At 34.5% G+C, this 25,611-nt stretch overlaps 1 protein-coding gene across 7 annotated transcripts in view; it reads left to right on the top strand.

Annotated features, from left to right (window-relative positions):
- The window catches only part of VPS13B (vacuolar protein sorting 13 homolog B), a 761,111-nt gene that overhangs the window by 162,581 nt on the left and 572,919 nt on the right, over positions 1–25,611 (top strand). For all 7 annotated transcript variants that reach the window (XM_012762009.3, XM_012762013.2, XM_012762010.3 and 4 more), the window contains one exon: positions 13,954–14,135. In XM_012762009.3, coding sequence (XP_012617463.2) covers positions 13,954–14,135 — 182 coding nt within the window. The remainder of the gene's footprint in view (positions 1–13,953; positions 14,136–25,611) is intronic.

Here is a 25,611-nt window from a genome sequence, read left to right as displayed (position 1 = left end):
AGAGATAATCTATTCACAAATAAAAGAAATATATGTAGACATAACCTGAAAAATTTTCAGACTTACATAGTAGAGAAATTAAAATTTCAGCAGTACAGAATTAATCATCTTTTGTATATAATATTATAGTGTTAAAAGACTCAATTCCCTTCACAATAGCAACAAAGAAATTAAAGTCCTCGGAGTATACTTAACCAAGGAGGTAAAAGACCTCTACAGGGAGAACTACGAAACACTGAGGAAGGAAATAGCAGAGGATGTAAACAGATGGAAATCCATACCATGCTCGTGGATCGGCAGACTCAATATCATCAAAATGTCTATACTACCCAAACTGATCTACAGATTCAATGCAATACCTATTAAAATCCCATCAGCATTCTTCACAGATATAGAAAAAATAATTTTACGCTTCGTATGGAACCAAAGAAGACCCCGAATATCAAGAGCAATTCTAGGCAACAAAAACAAAATGGGAGGTATTAATATGCCAGATAAGGGGCTGATAACTAGAATATACTTAGAACTCAGGAAAATCAAGAAAAAATCAAATAACCCTATTAAAAAGTGGGCAAAGGACTTGAACAGAAACTTTTCTAAAGAAGACAGAAGAATGGCCAACAAACATATGAAGAAATGCTCAACATCTCTAATCATCAGGGAAATGCAAATCAAAACCACAATGAGATATCACTTAACCCCAGTGAGAATGGCCTTTATCAAAAAGTCTCCAAACAATAAATGCTGGCGTGGATGCGGAGAGAGAGGAACACTCCTACACTGCTGGTGGGACTGCAAACTAGTTCAACCTCTGTGGAAAGCAATATGGAGATACCTTAAAGCGATACAAGTGAATCTACCATTTGATCCAGCAATCCCATTGCTGGGCATCTACCCAAAAGATCCAATGACACTCTACAGAAAAGACACCTGCACTCGAATGTTTATAGCAGCACAATTCATAATTGCAAGGCTGTGGAAACAGCCCAAGTGCCCATCAATCCAAGAATGGATTAATAAAATGTGGTATATGTATACCATGGAGTACTATTCAGCTCTAAGAAACAACGGTGATATAGCACATCTTATATTTTCCTGGTTAGAGCTGGAACCCATACTACTAAGTGAAGTATCCCAAGAATGGAAAAACAAGCACCACATATACTCACCAGCAAACTGGTATTAACTGAGCAGCACCTAAGTGGACACATAGGTACTATAGTAATAGGTATTGGGCAGGTGGGAGGGGGGAGGTGGGCCGGTATATACATACATAATGAGTGAGATGTGCACCATCTGGGGGATGGTCATGCTGGAGAGACTCAGACTTGTGGGGGGAGGGGCGGAAATGGGCATTTATTGAAACCTTAAAATCTGTACCCCCATAATATGCCGAAATAAAAAAAGAATATAATATTCAGAATGGTAAGGGTTGCAACAGCAGTTATGGAAGTTTAATATGATACATTTCTGTAGGGCAATTTTACTATATCAATATCTTTAAAAATGAATGATTTTTTACTCAATATGTCCATTTCTAAGAATTTGTCCTTGTAAGTACGAATATGAAAAATAATTTAGTCATGAAATTCTGCACATTTGATAATTTACAGTGAAAAATGGAAAAATATAAATATTCAACAACCAATAATAGGTTGCATATGTTATACCCATTCCAGTTAGTAATATGTAGACTAATCATTAAAAAATGATGTTATAGGAATATATTTATTGATGTAGAAAATATTTTCATGATATATATTGCATGAAAAAAAGTTACCAAATTATTAATGTTAACAAAAAATGTGCTTGCTTGTATAAAAGCCCAGGACTATTCCTGAATTGTTTGTGCTGGTTTTATGTGGGTGGTGTGTAGCACAGAATTTATATAGTAGAATGATTAAGAGCATATACCTCAGAACTAGATTTTTTGCATTCAAATCTAGTCTCCACCACTTATTAGCCTGTGGGCTTGGGAAAATTACTTTATGTCTTTATGCTTTAGTTTCCTAATTTGTAAAATGTAGGCAATTCATAATTGCTAATATAGGATTATTTTGAGGATTAAATGGGTTAACAAATATAAGCTGCTTTGAACAGTGCCTGACATATAATATATTTTTGCATATAAGCTGTTATTATGACATATTTGACTTTTCTGAATTTTTTAGTGAACATTATAAAATTTTAATAGGTTATTTTCTCAAAGAGTGTATAAAATTTTTTTGACAGGCTAACAAAAGGAAGAGTGTGTTTTTAATCACATGTATTAATATATTAAGAGTAGACATAATCAATTATAAAAATAAACTTATAAACTTCTACTTGGTGAAAATATTCACAAAACATATATCTGACAAAATTCTTGTATCCAGAATGTATAAAGAATTCTTACACTGGGAGGCTGAGGCAGGAGGATTGTTTGAACTTAGGAGTCTTAGACTAGCCTGAGCAAGAGTGAGACCCTGTCTCTACTAAAAAAAAATAGAAATTAGCTGGACAATTAAAAAAAGTATGTATGTATGTATAAAAAACATTAGCCAGGCATGGTGGTACATATCTGTAGTCTCAGCCACTTGGGAGGCTGAGGCAGGAGGATTGCTTGAGCCCAGTAGTTTGAGGTTGCTGTGAGCTAGGCTGGTGCCACGGCATTCTATCCCAGACAACAGAGTGATACTGTCTCAAAAAAACAAAAAGAAAAACTCTTACAGCTTTGTAAAAAAAAAAAACCAACAAAACAAAACAACCAATAAAAAAATGGGCAAAAGACTTGAACAGACATTTCACAAAGAAAGATACACTAAAGGCATGCAAAAGAAACATAACATCTAGTCATGAGGGAAATGCATGTTAAAATCACATTCAGAATGATTGTAACAGGTTTTTTCAGAATAATCCAAAACTGGAAATCACTCTGGAGATTAGATAAACAAATAGTGGTATGTTCATTCAAAAGAATCAATTCATACAACTCATTAATAAAAAACAATGAACTCCTGATACACACTCGTGTCCTCTGAGTGAAAAAAGCTAGACACAAAGGAAACATACTATATGATTCCATTTATATGAATTTATAGAACAGGCAAAACTAATCTGTGGTGAAAACAATCTAAGAAATGATTGCTTGTGGAAGGATAGAGGATAGAGGATAGAGGATATATTGGGAGAAACATGGGAATTTTCTGGGGGGATGGCTATTTCTATGTCTTCAAGTGTAGGTTATAATGCAGATATTTGTCAGAAATTATCAAATTACACAGTTAAGAGTTTTACATTTTACTGTTTCTAAGTTCTGTGTAAAGAAAAAAGGATTTTAAACAAAATTAAAATCTAGTTTGGTTTTTTGCATTGGAATGAGTTAGCAGTTAATTATGACTTTGCAATTCTTGAAGGACTTTATATTTTTTAAGCTAGACTAAATTAGACTTATTTAGGATAATGGTAACTTACCTGTGAAGAAGGAGTTACAAATATGTCAAAGAGGAAGACTAATTACAATGTATCTTGGTATTGTATTGGAATTGGAGGTATCAGAATGAATATAAATTAAAATTATTGATAATAGCCATAAAAGTGTAAACAACCCAAATGTCCATCATTGGTGAATGGATAAACATGTCTATCCATACAATGTAATACTATTAATATTTAGAAACAAAAATAAATTAAATACTGATACACATTAGAAGATGGATGAACCTTGAAAGAAAACATCTGGTGCTATAGATTCCAGTGAAGAAAATATCTAGAAAAGGCACATCTATAGATATAGGAAGTAAATCTGTGGCTCTGTGAAGCTGAGTTGGGAACAAGCATTAACTGTAACAAAGATCTTATTAGTGTGATGGAATGGTGGTGATGAATCCCAACTTGGTAAATTAACTAAGAATCATTGAATTGTAAGCTTAAAACAGATAAATTAAAACCCACGAAGTTTTAATATAGAGATATACAGCACATCTACATATTTTTGTTCATATTGTAGCCATTTTACTCTTCTTTAACATCAGTACTTTGTTGAGTAGACACTAGGTAGCACCGTTTTGTTCCACAGCTGCTGCTCCTTAGCACTGGGATTTCTAACATTAATAGACTTTCCTTGTTGATGGTCTATTGAAATTTATATACATTAGTAGGGTTTTTTGTTTAAGAATTCTTTCTTTGAATGGAATTTTACTCCAGAACATAATATGTAAAAAGGTCAAAGTGGAAATGCTCAGATGCAATTGGGGAGATATGCAGCTCAGTGTCTTCCATTTGGTTTCTGCAAAACAAATGTTTGATTAATATGAGTATGTATCTTTTCATACGTTAGATGTTAAGCTCTCAATGAACACAGAGTGGCTTTTTAACCACTCTGTATTGTGGATCATCTGATATTATCTCATGCTTAGTACTTGCCTAATAAATGTGAACTTCAGTCGGATAGTCTTCCTTTTGGATCATAGTGTTTCAGAGTGTTAAAAATTTTAGTAACTAATATATGTTTTTTTCATGACAATCTACCATTGAAGTAGCTAATATAATTCTTAAATACATTTGTAAGTATTCATTTTTTAAAAACAACATTGAGGTATAATTTACATACCATAAAATCCATCTGTTTTAAGCATACAATTCAATGATTCTTAGTTAATTTACCAAGTTGGGATTCATCACCGTCATCCCATCACACCAACTAGATCTTTTTTTTTTTTTTTTTTTTTTTTGAGACAGAGTCTCGCTTTGTTGCCCAGGCTAGAGTGAGTGCAGTGGCGTCAGCCTAGCTCACAGCAACCTCAAACTCCTGGGCTCAAGCGATCCTCCTGCCTCAGCCTCCCGAGTAGCTGGGACTACAGGCACGAGCCACCATGCCCGGCTGATTTTTATATTATATATATTAGTTGGCCAATTAATTTCTTTCTATTTTTATGATAGAGACGGGGTCTCGCTCAGGCTGGTTTTGAACTCCTGACCTTGAGCAATCCGCCCGCCTCGGCCTCCCAGAGTGCTAGGCAACTAGATCTTTTGTGTTATAGTTAATGCTTGTTCCCAACTCAGCTTCACAGAGCCACAGATATACTTCCTATATCTATAGATGTGCCTTTTCTAGATATTTTCTTCACTGGAACTTATAGCACCTGGTCTTTTCTTTCAAGGTTCATCCATCTTCTAATGTGTGTCAGTATTTATTTTTATTGCTAAATATTAATAGTATTACATTGTATGGATAGACGTGTTTTATTTATCCATTCACCAGTGATGGACATTTGGGTTGTTTACACTTTGGTGGCTGTTATAAATAATTCTGTCATGAACATTTATGTATAAATTGTGTGAACTTAGTTTCATTTTTCTTGAGTAGAATACCTAGAGTGGAATTGTTTGGTTCAGGGGTCCTCAAGCTTTTTAAACAGGGGTCCAGTTCACTGTCCCTCAGACCATTGGAGGGCCGTTGGAGAGTGCGGTGCACATTCCACACATGTGCACTGTGGGCCTGAGACGAGTCAGCTGAAAAGCAGGACAGGCAGCAGCAAACATCTGGCGGGCCAGATAAATGTCCTCAGCAGGCCGCATGTGGCTGGTGGATGGTAGTTTGAGGACGCCTGGATAGTAAACTCTTGGTAGTTTTATAAGAATTCATTTTTGTTGACTTAAATCATTGTAAGATTTTGGCTTTTGTGATTTATAATGAAGACATTCATTGCACTTTTATTTTAGTGATAGACAACTTTCACGTCTTATTTTCTCTTAGCATCTGTTATTTAACATTTAAATTCAAATGATAATATTTCATAAATTTGATCTGGTAAAATATTTTCTTATATCAACATAACAAGATATTTGTATTTTATTTGCAAATGCTAAAATCATTGTTAAGAATATAATGGCCAATGCTGGTGAGGATGTTGAAAAAGAGATACTTTGGTACACTACTGATGAATGTGAAAATTCAGTGTAATATCATGCATGCTTTTCTGAGATCATGGAAAGATCTCAGTAATCTCTAAGATACATTGTTTAGTCATCAAAGCAGGCTGTAGACATATACATACATATGTATTCTCGTTAAAACTACAGACATATTTGAATGCATAAAATCAATATATAGAGGTCTTTAGGTATTTATGCCAAATTCCTACAATTTGGTTATCTATAGGGAGTGTAGGGAGAGTAAAGAGTAGCTTTAACTATTTATTTTACCTATTATTTATTTTTTAAAATTTTTTAAACTTTTTTCTTGAGTATTGATGTGTAAGTTGTCATTGTATAAAGACATAGACGTTTCTTAGCTTTTTAAAAATTATTTTCATTTGTAAATTGAGTTAGTAAAGATTTGTACTCATTTTATTTTGGAAACAGTGAACAAATCTTATTTTACTGTACAGGATATGAGTAATAACAAAAATACATTTTTGGAACCAATTTGTAGTTTCAAACTCTGCATTCAGGGACTCTATATAAATCTTTAGATCCAGCTGTTGCTGAGAATATTCTTTCAGTTGCTTTGCAGTGTGTTGATTTTAAAAGAATGGATGGCTGTTCCTCAAGTGTACATATGGCAAAAATTTAATGGTATTCCTATGAACTCGAATGGGTTGTTTAAGTTAATTTCTTTGCATTGAGTAGTAAGAACCACATTTCCATTTTTTTAATTTAAAATTTAGAAGAATTAATTTTCTTGGTAGAAATGCCAGTCTGGTCCAGAAATTTTATAAGCTCTGTATCATAATTTGTCAACAAATAGTACAAGCAGAGTCTTTTTAAGTTTTTGTTAATTAGGGCATATTCATTTTCAGTCTTTGCTACTATACAATCAAGACTACTTGTTTCTATTTCCTTCAATTTATCCTGGAATTTGTCCAAGTTCAGTTTTAATGAGTTGTTTATCCCTTTAGTTACACTAGGATTTATTTTTCCCTGGAGAGTAATGTTTGAATTGATAGTTTTTAAACTTATTCTGTAAAATGAACATATGTTCAGGCTAAGACTTCTGGATATGAGAGATAGGCTTTTGTTAAATAAATTATTTTATATTTAATAACCTAACTGATAAAATGGAAGTTCAGTGATATTTAAAAGAAAATTAGCTAAGTCCAGAGTTGTTAGATATTTTTAATATGAATTTGTATTGAGCTATTTTATTTGAAATAAAGTTTAATAAATGTGTAGTGGTATAAATCAAAAGGAAAATTATACTTTTTATTGTGCATTTTTATTGATATTTTAATGAGTCCCTCAAATAGTTTAAATAAAGTTGTAAAAGCTATTGATCTTTTAAAAAATTTTTGAAGCAAATATGGATTAATGTTATTGTTTGATGAATTAGGTTACAGATACATTGGATGTTTGTTATTTTGTATACTCATTAACCTATTAGATATTTCAAAACTGACAAAAGCAAAAGAAAAAAAACCCATCTTCATTGATACTGTTACACTAATACTGTTCCTAAGCTACCATCTGTTACCAAATCATTTAAAATTTGTTTATTTTAGTTTATATACTACTGAAGCATTTAACAGAAGGATAATTAAATGAAATTTTATTTGTGGCTGGTTACAGCTGAAACATAAACCACAAAATCATACCGTGTGTGTGATATGATTAGCTTGTTTGTTGAACTCTGACTTTTGTACAAAGTGAGCTATTTCCTTTGATATTACATTAAAATAAATCTGAAGAAGAGAATTACTTCCTACTCTTGGGCATAATTAAGATGTAGAATAAATTAATTGTTTTGAATTTGCATATGTTTAGGTTTTTATTTAAGTCTTTGTTATCCATTTGGGAAACATTTTTTGTGACATATAATGGCTTGAAAGAGTATGGTATACAGTAGGTCAATTTATTATGGAATAGTAAAGACCTGCTTGTGAAGAGAATCCCATCTATAATTTTTGTGTTATGAATAATTATTGCTATAGTTATAAGAACATGGCTCTTTGCTACACCACAGGACCTCCTAATTAACACACAGGGTATCTGGCTAAAAACAGATTACCTAGTTTATTTGTATGTTTTCATATTGGAGGAGGTGTTCCAAATGTCTATCTCCCCCCCCCGCACCCCCCCCCAGCCCCCCAGTCAGAGCTTCAAGCGTGTCCATCTTCCATGTGGTGCGCAGCATCACACTTATTATGAAAGTATACACCCATCCCTTCCTCCCCCTTCCCACCTGCCCGCCACCTGATGTTTGTTTGGGTTTTTTTTTTTTTTTTTTTTGACATTTTGGTTACATTTTGTATCTTTGCCTCTCCCTTAAAAGGGTTAGAGGTAAGCCCTCCCCCTCCACAATGCTCACCATATCCGTAAGATATGGGCCTCCTCCCCTCCCCCAAATCCCTGGTGAGCACTACCACCATTTGATCTTGTTTGCCTCACTTTGGATAATGGGATAAACGGTGCTAGTTCGCTGTCGTTTCTTAGAATTGAGTAATATTCTGTTGTGAACAAATACCTAATTTTGATTATCCACTCAAGAATTGACGGGCACTTAGGTTGTTTCCATGTCCTTGCAATAGTGAATTGTGCTGCCATAAACATTCAGGTGCAGATGTCTTTATAATAGAATGTCTTATGCTCTTTTGGGTAGATGCCCAACAATGCTATTGCTGGGTCGAATGGTATTTCTATTTCTAGCTGTTTGAGGTATCTCCAAATTCTTTTTCACAAAGGTTGCACTAATTTCCAGTCCCACCAGCAGTGTAAAAATGTTCCTGTCTCTCCTCATCCTCTCGCCAGCATTTGTTGTTTTGGGATTTCTTGATACAGGCTGTTCTCACTGGGGTTAGGTAGTATCTCATTGTGGTTTTGATTTGCATTTCTCTGATGATTAGAGATGTTGAACATTTTTTTATTTGTTTGCAGGCCATTCTATCTTCTTTAGGGAAGTTTCTGTTCATTTCTGTTGCCCATTTCTTGATGGAGTTGTTTTCAGATGATTAAATAATTAATACAGATTTGTGAATTGGGTCATATTTGTTTATCTTCCTATCTCTTGATCTCTACTATTTTGCCTGTTTAAAGTATCTTTTATTCAATGCATTTTTTTTTCTGGTTCATTCATTCCAATCCTTTGGCTTTTATGGTAAAATGTGATCAGGAGGTAGAGTCATATGTTACTATTAAATGTTTGGCAGTTGTTTGGGTAAGATGGTGGTCTTAATGTGCAACTGTATATTTGATTTACCTAACATGCTAATTAGAGGGATGGGTGACCCAGATTTTTGTTTTTGTGGTTGTTTTAATTTTTTTTTGACTGAGGGAAGGCAACGGTACTTGAATCAGTTGTTGCTGAGTACAGAGTTCTAAATACTTTAGCAAGTTTGTTTATTTTAGTTGAGCTCACATAAAAGAAAATTTGCCATTTTAAAATGTAAAATTCAGTGGTTTTTATTATGTTCACAGTATTGTCCAGTCATAACCACTGTCTAATTCCAGAACATTTTTAATACTTCAGAAAAGAAATTCTGTTTCTTCATTCTAGACATTTTATATTAACAGAATCATATAACATGGTATTTTCTGTCTGGCTTCTTTCAGTTAGCATAATTTAAAAGTTCATTCAATTTACAAGTTCTTTTCATGCCTGAATAATATTTTTTATATGGATATAAATTTTGTTTATTCCTCAGTTGGTGTGCATTTGGGTTGTCTCCACTTTTTGACTATTAAGAGTAATGGCTGTGAACATTCATTCATGTACAATTTTTTTGTATGAACATGTTTTCAGTTTTTTTGGGTATATGCCTATTAATTGCTGGATCATATGGTAACTCAGTGTTTACCTTTTTGATGAACTGCCAAATTGTGTTTTACACAGTTTGCACAACTGAGTATGATGTTCCAATTTCTCTCCATCCTTGCCAACACTTTTTTTTTTAATTACAACCATTCTTGGGGGTGTGCAGTGATAACTTGTGGTTTTGATTTCCATAATGAGTAATAATATTTAGCACCTATTTATGAGATTATTGGCTAATTGTGTATCTTCTTTGAACAAATGTCTAAGTCCTATGTTCATTTTAAAAATTGAGCTGTATATCTTTTTGGTTTTGAATTGTGGGAGCTTTCTTTCTTTCTTTCCTTCTTTCCTTCCTCCCCTCCTCTCCCCTCTCCTTCCCCTCCCTCCTTCCCTTCCTTCCCCCCTTCCTCTTCTTCCCCTTCCCCTTATGATTTGCAAATATTCCACTGTATATGTTGCCTTTTCACTTTCTTGATAATATCTTTTGATACACAAAAGTTTTAAATTCTGATGAAGTCTAATTTATCCATTTCTTTTGTTGCTTTTGTTTTTGGTGTTATATTTAAGAAACTTCTGTCTAATCAAGATCATGAAGATTTATACCTCTGTTTACTTATAATAGCTTTATAATTTTAGCTCTTTGAACTATTTGGAATTAACTTTTGTATGTGGTTTGAAGTATTAATACCAATTAATTCTTTTCTATGTACATATCCATTTGTGGAAGACTGTTCTTTCCCCATTAATTGGTGCTAACACCCTTATCAAAAATCAATTGACCAAAGATGTATTGGTTTATTTTTACTCTAAATTTTAGTGCATTGATCTGTATGTCTATTCTTATGCCAGTATTATACTGTTTTGATTACTGTACCTTTGTAGTAAGTTTTGAAATTGGGACTTGTAAGTCTGCTAACTTTGTTCTTCATTTTCAAGGTTGTTTTAGTTGTCCAGGGTCTCTTGCAATTCTGTATCAATTTTAGGAAATTCAGCTGTGATTTTTATAGGGATTGTATAGAATCTATTGATCAATTTGGGGAATATTGCCATCTTAAAAGTATTAAGTTTTCCAATCCATAACATGCGGTGTCTTTTCATTTATTTGTCATCTTTTATTCCTTCCAACAATATCTTGTAGTTTTTAGTGTACACATTTTGCACTTATTTGTTAAGTTTATTCTTAAGTATTTTATTATTTTTGTTTCTAATATAAGTGGAATTGTTTTCGTAATTTCATTTTTAGGTTGTTCATTGCAAGTGTATAGATATGAAACTGATTTTTGTGTAATTTATATCTTGCAACTTTGTTGAACTTGTTTATTCTGATTTTTGTGTGTGTGTGTGTGCATGTGTTTTCTTTAGGGTTTTCTGTGTATAAGATCATGTTCTCTATGGAGTCAGGCTCATGTGGAATCTGAATTGAATGGCTGTGTAACGCTTATTTAAATATTTCTTATGGATAGGAGCCATAGAAAACCAACTAAATCTCTGAATTAGGTTATTATCAAACTACTGTAGGTATATTAGCCTCCTGGTCATTGCTTGGACTTGCTCAGAGTTCTGCCTCAGGGCATTTTCACAAACTGTTCCATCTCTCTGAAACACTTTGCAAAGATACCCACATAGCTGTCGTCTACCTCCTTCAAGACTGTTCAGGTTTCAATTTAATAAGATCTATCCTTATAATAAAGTCTGTATATATATGAATTGCTTACTGTGCAGCATTGGCATTCCACTTATCATGATCTACTTTTTCTATTTGTCTTATAACTTATTATGTTTATTGATTTTATCTTCCTCCCCTGCCCACTAGAATGTAAACTTCTTGAGGACAGGGATTTTAATGTTTTGTTAAGATCTTAAAATGGCTGAGATATTTTCTAAATAGCTAGAGTAAGACGCCTACAGAGTAGGGTTTTAATATTTACTGAATTTGTAGGTGTTTTAGACAACAGCTTCAACATGAAGTTTGAAGACAACTAGGCTTAATCTGAGATCTAAATAGTTAAAATAGCAGCAACAGTTCATTTCTTTATGGACCTAGAAACTGCAAAGTAAAAACCCAGTCTTTTCTTTGAAGGATATTAGGTTTGTTAACAATGTGGATCTTTGCTGTCAGAGCAGTGGCTAGATAAGGAGGCCATTGACTTGTAAGATGACTGAAATTAAAGCATGTCTTGAAGTTGTAAAGGTAACCAATTAACCTGACACTGTATTAGCATATCAACTGTATTGGGCTGTAGTTTGAATTCCCCTTACATTTTTTAAAAGGGGAGTTGTACACATAAATTGACTATGTATACTAGACTGTAGTGGACAGGTTAGGGAAGGTTGGAGAAATTCCTCAGAAGTCCTTGTACCTTCACATTGCTTTACTTAAATGTCCATAGAATTTTTTCATCTTTCTTGGAGTTCGGTAACTTTATCAGGTTAAGGATCATTCTGAATCAATATTTTCTATGATATACTGTGTACTTTGTAGTATAAGACTTTTACACAAGATTTTTTTTTAGACATTTCTGTATACTATTTGTTTTCTTCTTCAGTTACACTAATTATGTATATTTTAGATTGCCCTTTTTGTCATCTATAACAATATCTTCTAAAATCATTTTATAATTTTTTAAAAATTTTATTTTGTGTGAATTTCTGAATTTTATCTACCGTTTTAATGACTCTATTTTGAGTTATGTTTTTTATGTAATTTCCAAATATTTGGGGACTTTATAGATTCTTTTATGTTGTTAGTTTAAATCTTTTGTGTGGTCAGCATGTATACTTTATGTAATTTCAGTCCTTTTAATTTTATTGACTTGTTTTTGTGGCCTGGAGTGTAGTGTGCCTTGATGAATGTGGATTTTGCTATATTGGGAGGGGTGTTCTACTAATGTGACTTAGGCCAAGTTGATTGATAACAATTTGCTTAATTTTTTTTGTCCCCTTCTTCCACTTCTCTTTTCTCTTCTGGGACTCCAAGTACACCTATTTGAAATTGCTTGATATTGTCCCGCAGCTCATTGAGGTTTGTTCAATTATTTATGTATTTTCCTTCCTAGTCCTTGATATCTGGGGACCTCCTACGAGACTTAAGAAATGCATCTCAGAATTGTCAGCCAGGGGCAGCATATATCCCTACATTTCCATGTTCTGCATACATGAATGCGAAGTAGTTTCCTCTGGTGTCTCACACTGCAGGGTAGCTCTAGGCAATGCCAGTGAAAGCCTGCATCAAACTGGTCTCCATAGCAGTGGCTAGAATAAGAGGTGGATTGAGAAGCTTTTGAGGTGATATACAAGAGATGTCCAGTACTCTTCATGTGTGGTTATGATTGGGAAAATGATAAATAGTGGAGGAGTCTGGGGTTTAGGAAAGCAGGGTGATTGAGTCTACTGTAGTAACATCTAAATATGTGTTTTGATATCTTGGGTTTTTTCTTTTATTTTGTCTCATATGTTTATTAACCTTCAGTATCAACTTGTTGCTCGCAGACCTATTTAAATATTTCCTTACTTTGAGGCTTTGTTATTTGGATAATTTAAATATGTGAAATGCTTTATTTATAGGCCAAACCAGGTAATAAGGTGAATAAGGTATGAATGAATTAGATATTCCAAGGCAGGAATTTTGAAAATACTTTTCCATGTTACTGTCAAGTAGAGACTTGGGTATAATATAAATACTTAGTAAATACTTGTGAGAAAAAGTATAGGACAGAGAGCTCTGGATCAGCTGGATTTAAATTCCAATTTTTTTACATATTAGTATTATGACATTGATACCTTAATTTATCTGTGTCTTAGTTTTCCCATCTATAAAATGAGTATAAAGATAGTACCTCCCTTATGTCCATCATGATAGAATTAAATGAGTTAATAGATATAAGACATTTAGAACCATGCATATCTGTTAGTAAAACCTCTGTAAGTATTAACTGGTAGTATTTTGATTGTTATTTTTGATGATTGACTTAATGGAAAAATTATAATTGCTTGAGCAGAATATATGTGTGTACATATGTATATATGAACATTATCCAAGTTTATATTTTTATATTGTGAGAGTTTCTGAAATAGTCACATGTAAAGTTAGCAGATTTTTTAATCTATATTATTTGAGTTTTAAAATGTTTTGAATGTATACCCTTTCTTCCCTTGCATCCTAGTCCACTTAGTATGTTGTTCGTGAATGCTATTTGCTATATTCTTCTTTTTTTTTTATGCAGGACCAAAAGATCTCAGATTCCTATAACTGAAGGTATATTTGAACTTCCAAATCTCACAATTCAAGCTACAAGAGCACAGACACTTCTCTTGCAAGCAATATATCAAAGTTGGTCTCATATTGGAAATGTCAACACTTCAGCAGTGAATGAAGCTTTGATGAATGAAGTCTTCCAAACTACAGGTAAGAGCACAGTCTTCTTGATAAGAATATGGAAGATTTGTATTGGAGGTGGCTAATATTTTATGATGCAAATCCACATATCTAGCATGTTCAATTTAAAATATATTTCTGTGAAAGTGGATATTTATATTTAAAATCTAGGTTGTGAGTTAAGACATCCCGTTTTGTTCCCTGATACCAATGTTTGTATATGTTTTATAGTTGTAAGAAATTATTTTTCACTAGCTCCTTGTATAATTTACCCTTGGCTTTATATGTATAACTTTTGAGGGGATCAATGTATGTGTTTGGAATGATAACCAAATGAAATAAAAATACAATATGTTTGATTATGCTGGTAAAGTGAAATAAAATTCTTGCTCATCATACTTGGTAAGATTTGGTAAGCAGATTTTCCTTTTTGTGTGAAAAATGTTAATCTTACACTCTGAATCAGTTAATTAACTACTAAAAATAAAAATGTCTGCTTTGATGCCATGATAAGAGATATTGTCTTCATCTTGTCACTCAGTTTGCATGTAAACAAAAAACTTCTAGAAGGCTTTTTGTTTTAGTCGTTTCAGTTCAAAATAATAATGTATTTGTCAGTAACGCAAAAGTCGTTTTTAAGGAAGAATATTTTTCAAATGTAATTACACTTCAAATAATACCACTTTTTATCTTTTATTTATCTGTTAAAATATTTAAAAGAGAACATTAAATGTTCTCTTAGGATGCTTTTGAAGGTTTTAATTTCAGAACTTACCTTATAATTTGAGTTTTCTTATGTGGTCTAGCCAGTGACTAACACAAAATGTTATACAGGTACAGTATCCCTTATCTGAAATGCTTTGCTTTATACTAGAAATGTTTTCAGATTTTTTCATATTTTGGAATATGTGCATATAAATGATGAGATATCTTGGGAATGGGACTCAAGGCTAACCATATACACCTTGTAAACATAGCCTAAAGGTAATTTTATACAACATTGTTAATAATTTTGTGTGACTCATCATATAAGGTCAGGTCTTACGGCATTATGGTCTTACGGCAAAAAGTTTCAAATTTTTCAGCATGTCAGATTTTGAGTTTTCAGATTATGGATGCTCAATTGGAGGTTGTTTTACTGCTGGGTTTTAGGATTATATTTAAATATAAAACATGACAAGACAAATATTGCATTAGGCTAGAGGTTCCTCACTTGGGGCTTTTGAAAGGGCTTGGAATTCTCTAAATCCCCTGAAGGTAGTATGCAACTTTTAGTGTGTATAAACATACACATGCCAATATACAGTATACAAATTTACATTCTCGTTTTGAATTGATTCTTTTAAATGTAGTGAGTCCCTCAGACAGTCTTTTGACACTTACCTTTTTTTATGTTAACAGAGTTATGATTAGCTTTCTTTTGATTGGCATTTGCTCTTCTTTTATTTATATTCTGTCTTTGTGCTTTAATTATATATCTTAAAATAGCATATAACTAGATAGTTTAAATCAAGTTTGTTAATCTTGCCCTATACCTTATAAATTTAATCCATTTATATGGTTGATGTTTGAACAATAGTTTGAACTGTATGAGTCTACTTGTGTGGATCTTTTTCAACCAAACACGGCTCAAAAATTCAGTATTTGTGGGATACGATACCTGTGTATACTGAGAGCTGGCTTTTCATATACGTGGGTTTCACAGGGTTTACTGTGGTACTTGAGTATGCATGGATTTGGGTATAGCCAGGGTCCTGGAATCAATTTCCCCACGTATATGGAGGGACTACCATATTAGTGTGATTGTTGTTTTTTGACCTTGTTTCTTCATCTTACTGTTTTGTTTCCTTTTGTACTGTTTTTGCTGTGCTACTTTAAAAAAAAAAAAATTGCTATTATTTCTTACTCCATTTTCTCTTCTTGTTTTGAATTTATATATTCCTGTGGAATTACTAACATCAAAAATAACTGATGCTGGGCTGGGCATGGTGGCTTACACCTGTAACCCTAGCACTTTGGGAGTCCAAGGCAAGAGGGTTGCTTGAGGCCACGAGTTCAAGACCAGCCCCGAGCAAGAGTGAGACCTCGACACTATAAAAAATAGAAAAGTTAGCCAGGCATGTACTGCGTGACTATAATCCAGCCACTTGGGAGACTGAGGCAGGAGAAGTACTTGAGCCTAGGGGTTTGAGGTTCCAGTGAGCTGTAATGATACCGCTGCACCCCAGCCCAGGCTATAGAGAGAGACCTTGTCTCAAATAAATAGCCCAAACAAAACCAGTGCTGTATTGAAAAATAGCTTGTAGTATATTTTAAAATCACATAGCTTTGTTCTTTTTGCTAAAGATTGGTTTTGCTCTTTGAGGTCTTTCATAGTTCCATATGATTTTAAGGGTTTTTTTTACTGTTTCTGTGAAAGTGACATTGGAATTTTGATAAGGATTCCATGGAATCTGTCGATTACTTTGGGTAGTATGGACATTTTTAACAACATTAATACTTCTAGTCCATGCTCACAGAATATCTTATCATTTATTTGTGTTATCTTCAGTTAATTTCATCATTTAATAATTTTCAGTATACAAATCTTTCATCTGCTTTTTAAAATTTATACCTAAGTATTTTATTTTACTATTTGTTGTATTTGTTGCCATTATAAATGGTATTGTTTTCTTTTTTTTTTTTTTTTTTTTGGATAATTTATTGTTAATGTATACAGACAGTACTGATTTTTGTTTCTTGCAACTTAACTGAATTCGTTTATGAATTCTAATGCTTTTTGTTGGAGTCTCTAAGGTTTTTTTACATGTAATAGCATGTCATGAGCAACCAGAGACAATTTTACTTCTTCATTTCCTATTAGGATACCTTTTATTTCTCTCTTGCTTGATTGTTCTGACTAGGACTTCTATTTCTACCTGGAAAAGAAGTGGTGAGAGGGGGTGTTCTTGATCTTAGAAGAAAATATTTTAGCTTTTCATTGTTGAGTATGATGTTAGCTGTGGGCTTGTATTATATAGTCTTTATTTAGTTGAGGTACATTCCTTCTGTACCTAATCTGTTGAAGGTTTGGTCATGAAATGTTGATTTTTGTCAAATGCTTTTTCTGCATCATTGAGATGATCATATGTTTTTTTGTCTTTCATTCTATTATTATGGTGTAACATATTTATTGATTTGTGTTTGTTGAACCATTCTTATATTCCATGGATAAATCTCTATATGGTAAAAGATTCTTTTAATGTGTTGTTGAATTTGGTTTCTTAGTATTTTTTTTTTTTTTTTTTTTTGAGACAGAGTCTCACTTTGTTGCCCAGGCTAGAGTGACTGCCGTGGCGTCAGCCTGGCTCACAGCAACCTCAATCTCCGGGGCTCAGCGATCCTACTGCCTCAGCCTCCCGAGTAGCTGGGACTACAGGCATGCACCACCATGCCCGGCTAATTTTTTGTATATATATTTTTAGTTGGTCAATTAATTTATTTCTATTTTTGGTAGAGACGGGGTCTCGCTCAGGCTGGTTTCGAACTTCTGACCTTGAGCAATCCGCCCGCCTCGGCCTCCCAAAGTGCTAGGATTACAGGCGTGAGCCACCGCGCCCGGCGGTTTCTTAGTATTTTGTTGAGGATTTTTGCATCTGTGTTCATTAAGGTTACTGATCTGTAAATTTCCTTCCTTGTAGTGTCTTTGTCTGTCTTTGATATTAGGGGATTGCTGGCCTTGTAAAATGTGTTTGGAAGTATTCCCTATTCAGCTTTTTGGAAGAATTTGAGAAATAATGGTATTAGTTCTTCTTTTGTTTAGTAGAATTGATCTGTGAAACTACCCAGCGCTGAATGTTTCTTTGATGGGAGACTTTTTATTACTGATTTAATATTTGCACTCATTCTTGGTTTATTCATATAATATATATCTTCATGATTGAATCTTGATAGGTTGTATGTGTCTAGGAATTTATTTATTTCTTTTAGGTTATCTAATCTGTTGGTGTATAATTGTTCATAGTAATCAATTATATTTCGTATTTCTGTGGTTATCAGGTGTAATGTCTACTCTTTCATTTCTGATTTTGTTTGAGTATGTTTTGTTTTTTTCTTAGTTTAGTGAAGGGTTTGTTGATTTTGTTTATCTTTTCAAAAAACCAACTCTTAGTTTTGTTTCTATCTGTCTATCTCTATTTGTTTACTATTCTAGAGACAGGGTCTTCCTCTGTTTTCTAGGCTGGAGTGCAGTGGTGTGATTATATTAATAGTTGACTGTAACCTCGAACTCCTGGGCTCTACCAATCCTCTTACCTCAGCCTTCTGAGTAGCTGGGACTACAGGTGTGCACCACCATGCCCAGATAATTTTTTTAATAAGTTAATTTATTTATTCATGTATGTATATATGTATGTATATATATGATTGGGTCTTGCTTTGTTGCCTAGGCTGCTCTCAGATTCCTGGCCTCAGGCAATCCTTCTGCCTTAGCCTCCCAAGTAGCTGGGATTATAAGCATGAGCCACCATGCCTGGGAGTTTCATTTATTTAAAAAATTGTTTTCCTAGTCTCTATTTTATTTATTTCAACTCTGGTTTTTGTTATTTCATCCCTCCTTCTTATTCTGGGTTTAGTTTGTTCTTCCTTTTCTAGTTCCTTGAGGTATAATGTTAGGTTGTTTATTTGATATCTTCTTCATTTTTTATGTGCATGTTTATTGCTATTCTCTCTTAGAACTGCTTTAGTTGCATTTCATAGATTTTGGTATGTTGTCTTTCCATTTTCATTTGTCTCAAGATTTTTTAAATTTGCCTTTCGGTTTTTTCTTTTACCCATTGGTTGTTCAGGAAATGTTTAATTTTCACATATTTGTCAATTTTGTAGTATTTCTCCTGTTATATACTTCTAATTTCCTTGTGTTTAGGTAAGATATTTGATGTGATTGCAGTTTCTTATATTTGTTAAGACTTGTTTTGTGGCCTAACTTAAGATCTATCCTGCAGAATGCTCTGTTTACACTTGAGAGGAAAGTATATTATTTTAGTGTTGGATGAAATGTTGTTTATATGTCTAAAGTATATTGTCTTTGGTCTGACATTTGATATAAAGTAGAATTTATGTCTGATGTTTCCTTATTGATTTTCTGTCTAGATGAGATGATCAGTTGTTGAAAGTTGGGTATTAAAGTTGCCTATTATTATTGTATTGCAGTCTATCTCCTCCTCCAGATTATTTAAGATTAGTTTTATATATTTAGGTGCTCTAATGCTGGGAGCATATAGATTTCTAATGAATTGACCTTAATATCATAATATAATAACCTTTTCTGTTTCTTTTTATAGCTTTTCTCTTAGAGTCTATTTTTCTGATACAAGTAGTATGACTCCTGCTCTTTCTTGACTTTTTCAATCTGTTCACTTTTAGTCTATGTGGATCCTTACTAATATAGTGAATCTCTTGTAGGCAGAATATAGTTGGGTGTTGCTTGTTTTATGTTTTTTATTTTTTTGTTTCAATATATTATGAGGTACAAATATTTTTGGATACTTGGATCACTTTTATAATGCTTGAGTCACAGATAAAAGAGTGCCTGTCACCCAGATATTGTTCATTGTATCTGTTAGGTAGGTTTTCGCCTGTACTCTCTTTTCCCCTCCCCCGGGTGATTTCCACTGAGTTTTACTTCCATCTATGCACATGTATGCTCATTAGCTAGTTTGAATTTAATTGTGAGTACATGTGGTATTTGTTGTTCCATTCTTTAGTCAGTTCACTTAGGATAATGGTTTCCACTTCCATCCAAATTGTTCCAAAAGGCATTAAGTCATCCTTCCTTATGGCTGAGTAGTATTCCATGGTGTACATATACATTTTGTTAATTCACTCATAAATTGATGGGCATTTGGATTGATTCCACATCTTTGCTCCTGTGAATTGTGCTGCAGTAAACATTGGAGTGCAGGTGTCTGTTTGATAAAATGACTTTTTACTTGGGTAAATACCCAGTAGTGGCATTGCTGGATCAAATGGTAGGTCTACTTATAGTTCTTTGAGGAATTTCCATACTGTCTTCCATAGAGGTTGTACTAATTTGCAGTTCCACCAACAGTGTATAAGCATTCCTTTCTCTTTGCATCCATGCCAGCATCTGTTGTTTTTGGACTTTTTAATAAAGGCCATTCTGACTGGGATAAATGATATCTCGTGATTTTAATTTGCATTTTCCTGATGATTAGTGACACTGTGCTTTTTTTCTATAATATTTATTGGCCGTTTGTCTATTTTCTTTTGAAAAGCTTCTGTTCATGTCTTTTGCCCAGTTTTTAATGGGGTAGTTTGATTTTTTTCTTGCTCATTTGCTTCAGTTCTTTGTAGATTCTGGTTATTAGTCCTTTATTGGATATATAGCTTGTGACATTTTCTCCCATTCTATAGGTTTGTCTGTTTGCTCTGTTAATTATTTCCTTGGCTATGTGGAAGCTTTTTAATTTAATCAAATTTCATTTATTTATTTTTGTTGTTGCTGTTATTGCATTATGGTCGTCTTTATAAATTCTATTCCTAGGCCAATATTCAGAAGAGTTTTTCCAACATTTTCTTCTAGAATTCTATGGTTTCATGCCTTGTGTTTAAGTCTGTTATCCCCCTTGAATTAATTTTTGTAAGTGATGAAGGATATGGATTCTGTTTCATTATTCTGCATGTGGCTATCCAATTTTCCCAGCACCATTTATTGAATAGGGATTCCTTTCTCCAGTGTATGTTGTTGTCTCCTTTGTCAAAAATGTGTTTGCAATTGTGGATGGTTTTATATCTGGGTTTTCTGTTCTGGTCCATTGGTGTATGTCTCCATTTTTGTACCAATACAATACTGTTTTAGTTACTATACCCTTGTAGTTTGAAGTCTGGTCATGTGATGACTCCCAATTTCTTTCTTTTGCTTAAGATTGCTTTGGCTATTTGGGCTCTTTTCTGGTTCCACATGAAGGATAGAATTATTTTTTTCTGGATCTGTGAGATATGCCATCATCAATATGATATTTTGATAGGGATTGTACTGAATTTGTAAATTGCTTTGGGTATTATGGACATTTTAACAATGTTGATTGTACCAATCCATGAGCATAATATCTTTTTCTTCTTGTTTATATCATCTTCCATTTCTTGTCTCATTGTTTAGTTCTCTCTTTTTTGGGTTTAGATTGGGCTTTTGGTAGCATATGTTTGGTATGAACCATTGGCTTGGTTTATAGGTGCTTTGATGGCAATCTGGGTTCTGGATAGATGATGCCTTGGTGATGGATATCCTTAGTATGATGATTTTCTTAGTTGGTAGTTTTTTGTATGTTATAGCAATGGTGAGGTATGTGTGTTGGCAGATTCGCTATCTCTTTCATGAGAGAGGATGGAGGCCTTTGAAATCTTTCTCTAGGAAGGATGCAATTCACATGGCTAAGAAGACCCAGCCCTTTGGTCCTCTTAGCAGTGTGAATTGTAATGGCACGCCCAATTTAATCACTGTGAGACAGTAGGTGGTGCTTGTGGGTTAGAAATGACCTGACTCTGTATGATTGAGTCAGTAAATGCTGTAAAGGTCTGTGAAAATTGACCTTCTTGTCAGTTGATGGTGTTTGTCAGAAGGAACAAGCTGCTGTATTGTTTTTGTGACTGGCTCTAGTGCCTCAGGAGGAATACTTGAATGCCCCATGTTGTGGGTGGGGCCCTGAAACTTCCAGGTTAGTCATTATTCTCTGCCACATGGAGGCAAGTGGGGGAGTGAGGCTCAGTGGGGCTGGATTGGGTGGGTTTTCCTTCAAGCCCCAAAACACTGGTGATGTATCTCTTTTGACAGGGTTCAATGGTCTCCTCCCAGCTTTTGGGGTAAGCCACAAGGGAGGGGCTGAAGCGGCCCCACCCAGCTAGAAAGTCTGTGGAGATGGACCATCTGAGATTCACAATCTGACTATCCAGCTCTCACATTTCCACTTGGCCTGCATGTCTGCCCTGCTAGCGTGTGCCTCTGAAGCCTTAGTGGGTAGGGAACTCCCAAATTTGGTGACCTGGGCCACTACAAGTCCTTAGTGGAAGACGAGTGGGCCCCACTCACTGTGGCTACCTCAGCTGGAGTATGGAGAAAGGGAGCTGGTTGCCAAATTCTAATCACAAATTGCTCTTCCGGTTGTTATGTGTGGGGGAGGGGCTGCTGCTCCTGTTCAGCCTGAGCATCTGAATGAGTCCCACCTGGTTGCTCATGGGTGTGGGCTTTTCTTTGCAGTAGAACTTGCTATAATCAAACAGGGAAATTTTCCTACTCAGGTGGGGGGAACTCTCGCAGGTCACCGTGTTTTGGAACCCCACATTCTTCTGCTGTCAGATCTGTCCACGTGTGCTTCCTTGCCACCTGAGTCCAACTCACAGAGTAACTGTCCCTCGTGTCCCCAGCAACCTGCTCAAGTTTGGGGGGCATGGTGGTCTGTCCTGCTTGTTTGACACGCTGGTGTGTGACTCTGCAAAATGCCTTTGGGTAAGGAGTTCCTGAATCTGGCACCCAGATCCACTGCAGGCCCCCAAAGGGAAAGGCATGAATCCCATTTTTCTTGGAAGCCTCAGCTTGTAGCAAGCCCTGATGGCAAGGGAGGCTGCTAGCTAAATTCTAGGCTCAAACTGCTTTCCTAGTTACAGTGGGGTGGGGAAGAAAGTGTCTGAAAGGACGAAAGCTGGCTCTCCAGCCTCTCTTGACATTCTCCCTGGAGGGGTGCCTCACAAGGAGTATAAAAGCTCTTGGATTATGCAAGTTCTCCCCACTATATTGTATTTGCTGCTGTGCCTGGGCTTGGGGGTGGTGGTGGTGGAAAAGTCTTCAGGAAACTCGGTAGCCCTCTGGCCATTAAATGCTTGTAGACAGGTGAGAGGGATCGCCTTTATCCTTTCACTGGGCTTGGAGCCTCTCCCATCACCAGTATCTTTTTTGCTTCTCCATCTACCTTCTCTGCTTTGTAATTTTCCTCCCTGGGATCCCTGACAGGTTCCGGCACCTCTCTCTATGATCCACACCCACTGTGCATCTCTTTTCCTCTCTCTCTTGTTAGAATTCCAGTCTTCCCTCCAAGATGTTCCAACAAGTGATGTCTCTGGTCAGCCATATTATGCAAAGTCTCTCTATTTTGTTTTTGAATTCATTTAGCCAATCTGTATTTTGGCTGGAGAATTTAATTCATTTAAAGTTATTGATAGTAACAGACTTGCTACTGCAATTTTTAAATTTGTTTTCTGTTTTTTTGTAGATACTTTGTTTCTTTTTTGTGTCTTGCTGCCTTCCTGTGGTTTGATGGTTTTCTGTATTAGCAAGCTTTGGATTGTTTTTAATGCTGTGTGCAGCTACCATAGATTTTTGCTTTGTGGTTACCATGAGACTTACATAAAACATATTATATTCATAGCAAGCTATTTTAAGGTGATAACTTAAATCACATACAAAAGTTCTGTACTTCCCCTCCCCTCAGTTTATGATTTTGATGTCAAATTTACATCTTTTTGTGATTTATAGCCTTTAACAATTTATTGTAGTTACAGTTGTTTTTAAGTTTTGTCTTTTAACCCTCATTCTAGAGATTACATTGCTTTATACACCAGCAGCATAGTATATTCTGAATATGATTGTTCATTATACTATTGAGTTTTATACTTTCCTATGTTTTATGTAATTAATTAGCAGCCTTTAGTTTCAGCTTAAAGAACTCCTTTTACCAATTCCTATAAGGTAGATGTATTGGTGAACTCTCTAGCTTTTGTTTGTTAATGTTATTTTTCTTTCACTTCTAATGGATAGTTTTGCCAGGTAAAGTATTTTTAGTTGGCAATTTTTTTTTCCTTCAGTACTTTGAATATGTCATTCTACTCATCTTAGCCTACAGGGTTTCTGCTGAGAAATTCCCTGAATTTTTTACCCTTCTAATATGAGGCTTTTCTTGATTCTGTGGTACAAGAGGGTGTCTCAGCCTCATGCCCTGGTTCTGATATTCACAAAGATAGTCTGGTTTATGGATACTTTCAAGTTGAATTTCTGTGAGGCAGACTAGAGCCAGGGAACTCTGATTCCATGTTGTTGCTGTCACTTCCTATCAGTTTATTTTTGGCGGGATGCAAATGGCCTATAATTACATAGTGGTGATGGTTTCACAACCTTGTGTATTTGCTAAATTTGGCTTGGGGGTGGTGGTGATGGCAAAGTGGTAGAAAGGGTGAGCTTTATGGTATATGAATTTTATCTTTTCCGAAAAAACTTTGTATCAGCTTCTCAGGAAGCTGAGGCAGAAGGATCACTTGAGGCCAGAAGTTTGAGACCAGGCTGGGCAACCCTTGTCAGTACAAAAAAAAAAAATTAGCCAGGTATGGTGGTGTGTACCTTTAGTCCTAACTACTCAGGAGGCTGAGGCTGGATGATCACTTAGTCCTCATCTCTTCAGAAAAGGCAGGTTAAATTTGATGAACTTACATTATGTAAGTATGTAATGTAATGTAAGACCAACTTACATTATTGCCAATGTCATGGCCACTATTTTATGTGGAGTTACTGTGAAAATTTTCTTTTTTTTTTTATCCAGTCCACCATAAGTTAACTCCACATTGAGGCCTTCCTTGTTATTTATCGCTATCTGAAATTATCTCATTCAGGTATTTGCTTATTTGTAACATTTCTATTTCTTGTGATGTTCTGTCCAGGGTTTTTTGTTTGTTTCCTGTTTCATAATATTAATTTTTTATTTTAAACTTCTGTTTCTCTCAATTGGCTTAGATAGTCTGAAAATTCATATTAGTCAGTTTGTGATATTGTATTCACTTTTATGATTTTTCTAACCAAGCTAATTCCATCTTTATTTATCTGAATGAAAAAGCATTCTATTCTATTCTCTTCTTCTACAAATATTCTGTGATTATAAGAATACTGGCATAGGTATTGAAAAGTTGACCAAACAAGTGGTAACAGATTAAGTTATTTGTAACCTGGTGTTCTGTCATTTTAAAATCTCAAATTAGTGGAATTATTTTTTGTGGATTTGGGAATTGAGGACATTGGAATGATGTTAGGAAGGTTTATCTCTTCGTGAAGGAATTTTTGTTTTTGCCAGGTAAAGCAACTATAAAATTTATAATAGATTAAATAGAAAATGTTAGTTAAAATAGTTATTAAAGGCCAAATTTCCAAGCAACCAGTTTTCTTATGTCTTCCCTCCCCCTATCCCCCAAATCATCTTACTCTGTGCATTTTATTCATAGTGGAGTGCTTAAAGGGTTGTGCCTTCAAATTTTCTATTTGAAGATTCAGGAAGTGTGTATATATTTAAATCATGAAGTTTTCGCACTTTATTATCTTGCATCCAAAGGCTGTCATTAGATAATACACTGTTAAGCTTTGTGTAATATGTATGGTTTAAGTATGTGCTCCTTTGCTTTATTATTATAGCCAGTTCTGATTTACTACATTAATGAAGAGATTATATAAGATGTGCACATTTTTGGAACTCTC

This window comes from Microcebus murinus, chromosome 7 (assembly GCF_040939455.1).
Source record: "Microcebus murinus isolate Inina chromosome 7, M.murinus_Inina_mat1.0, whole genome shotgun sequence".
In the NCBI taxonomy this organism is placed as follows: domain Eukaryota; kingdom Metazoa; phylum Chordata; class Mammalia; order Primates; family Cheirogaleidae; genus Microcebus; species Microcebus murinus.
This window is presented reverse-complemented; position numbering and strand designations above follow the sequence as displayed.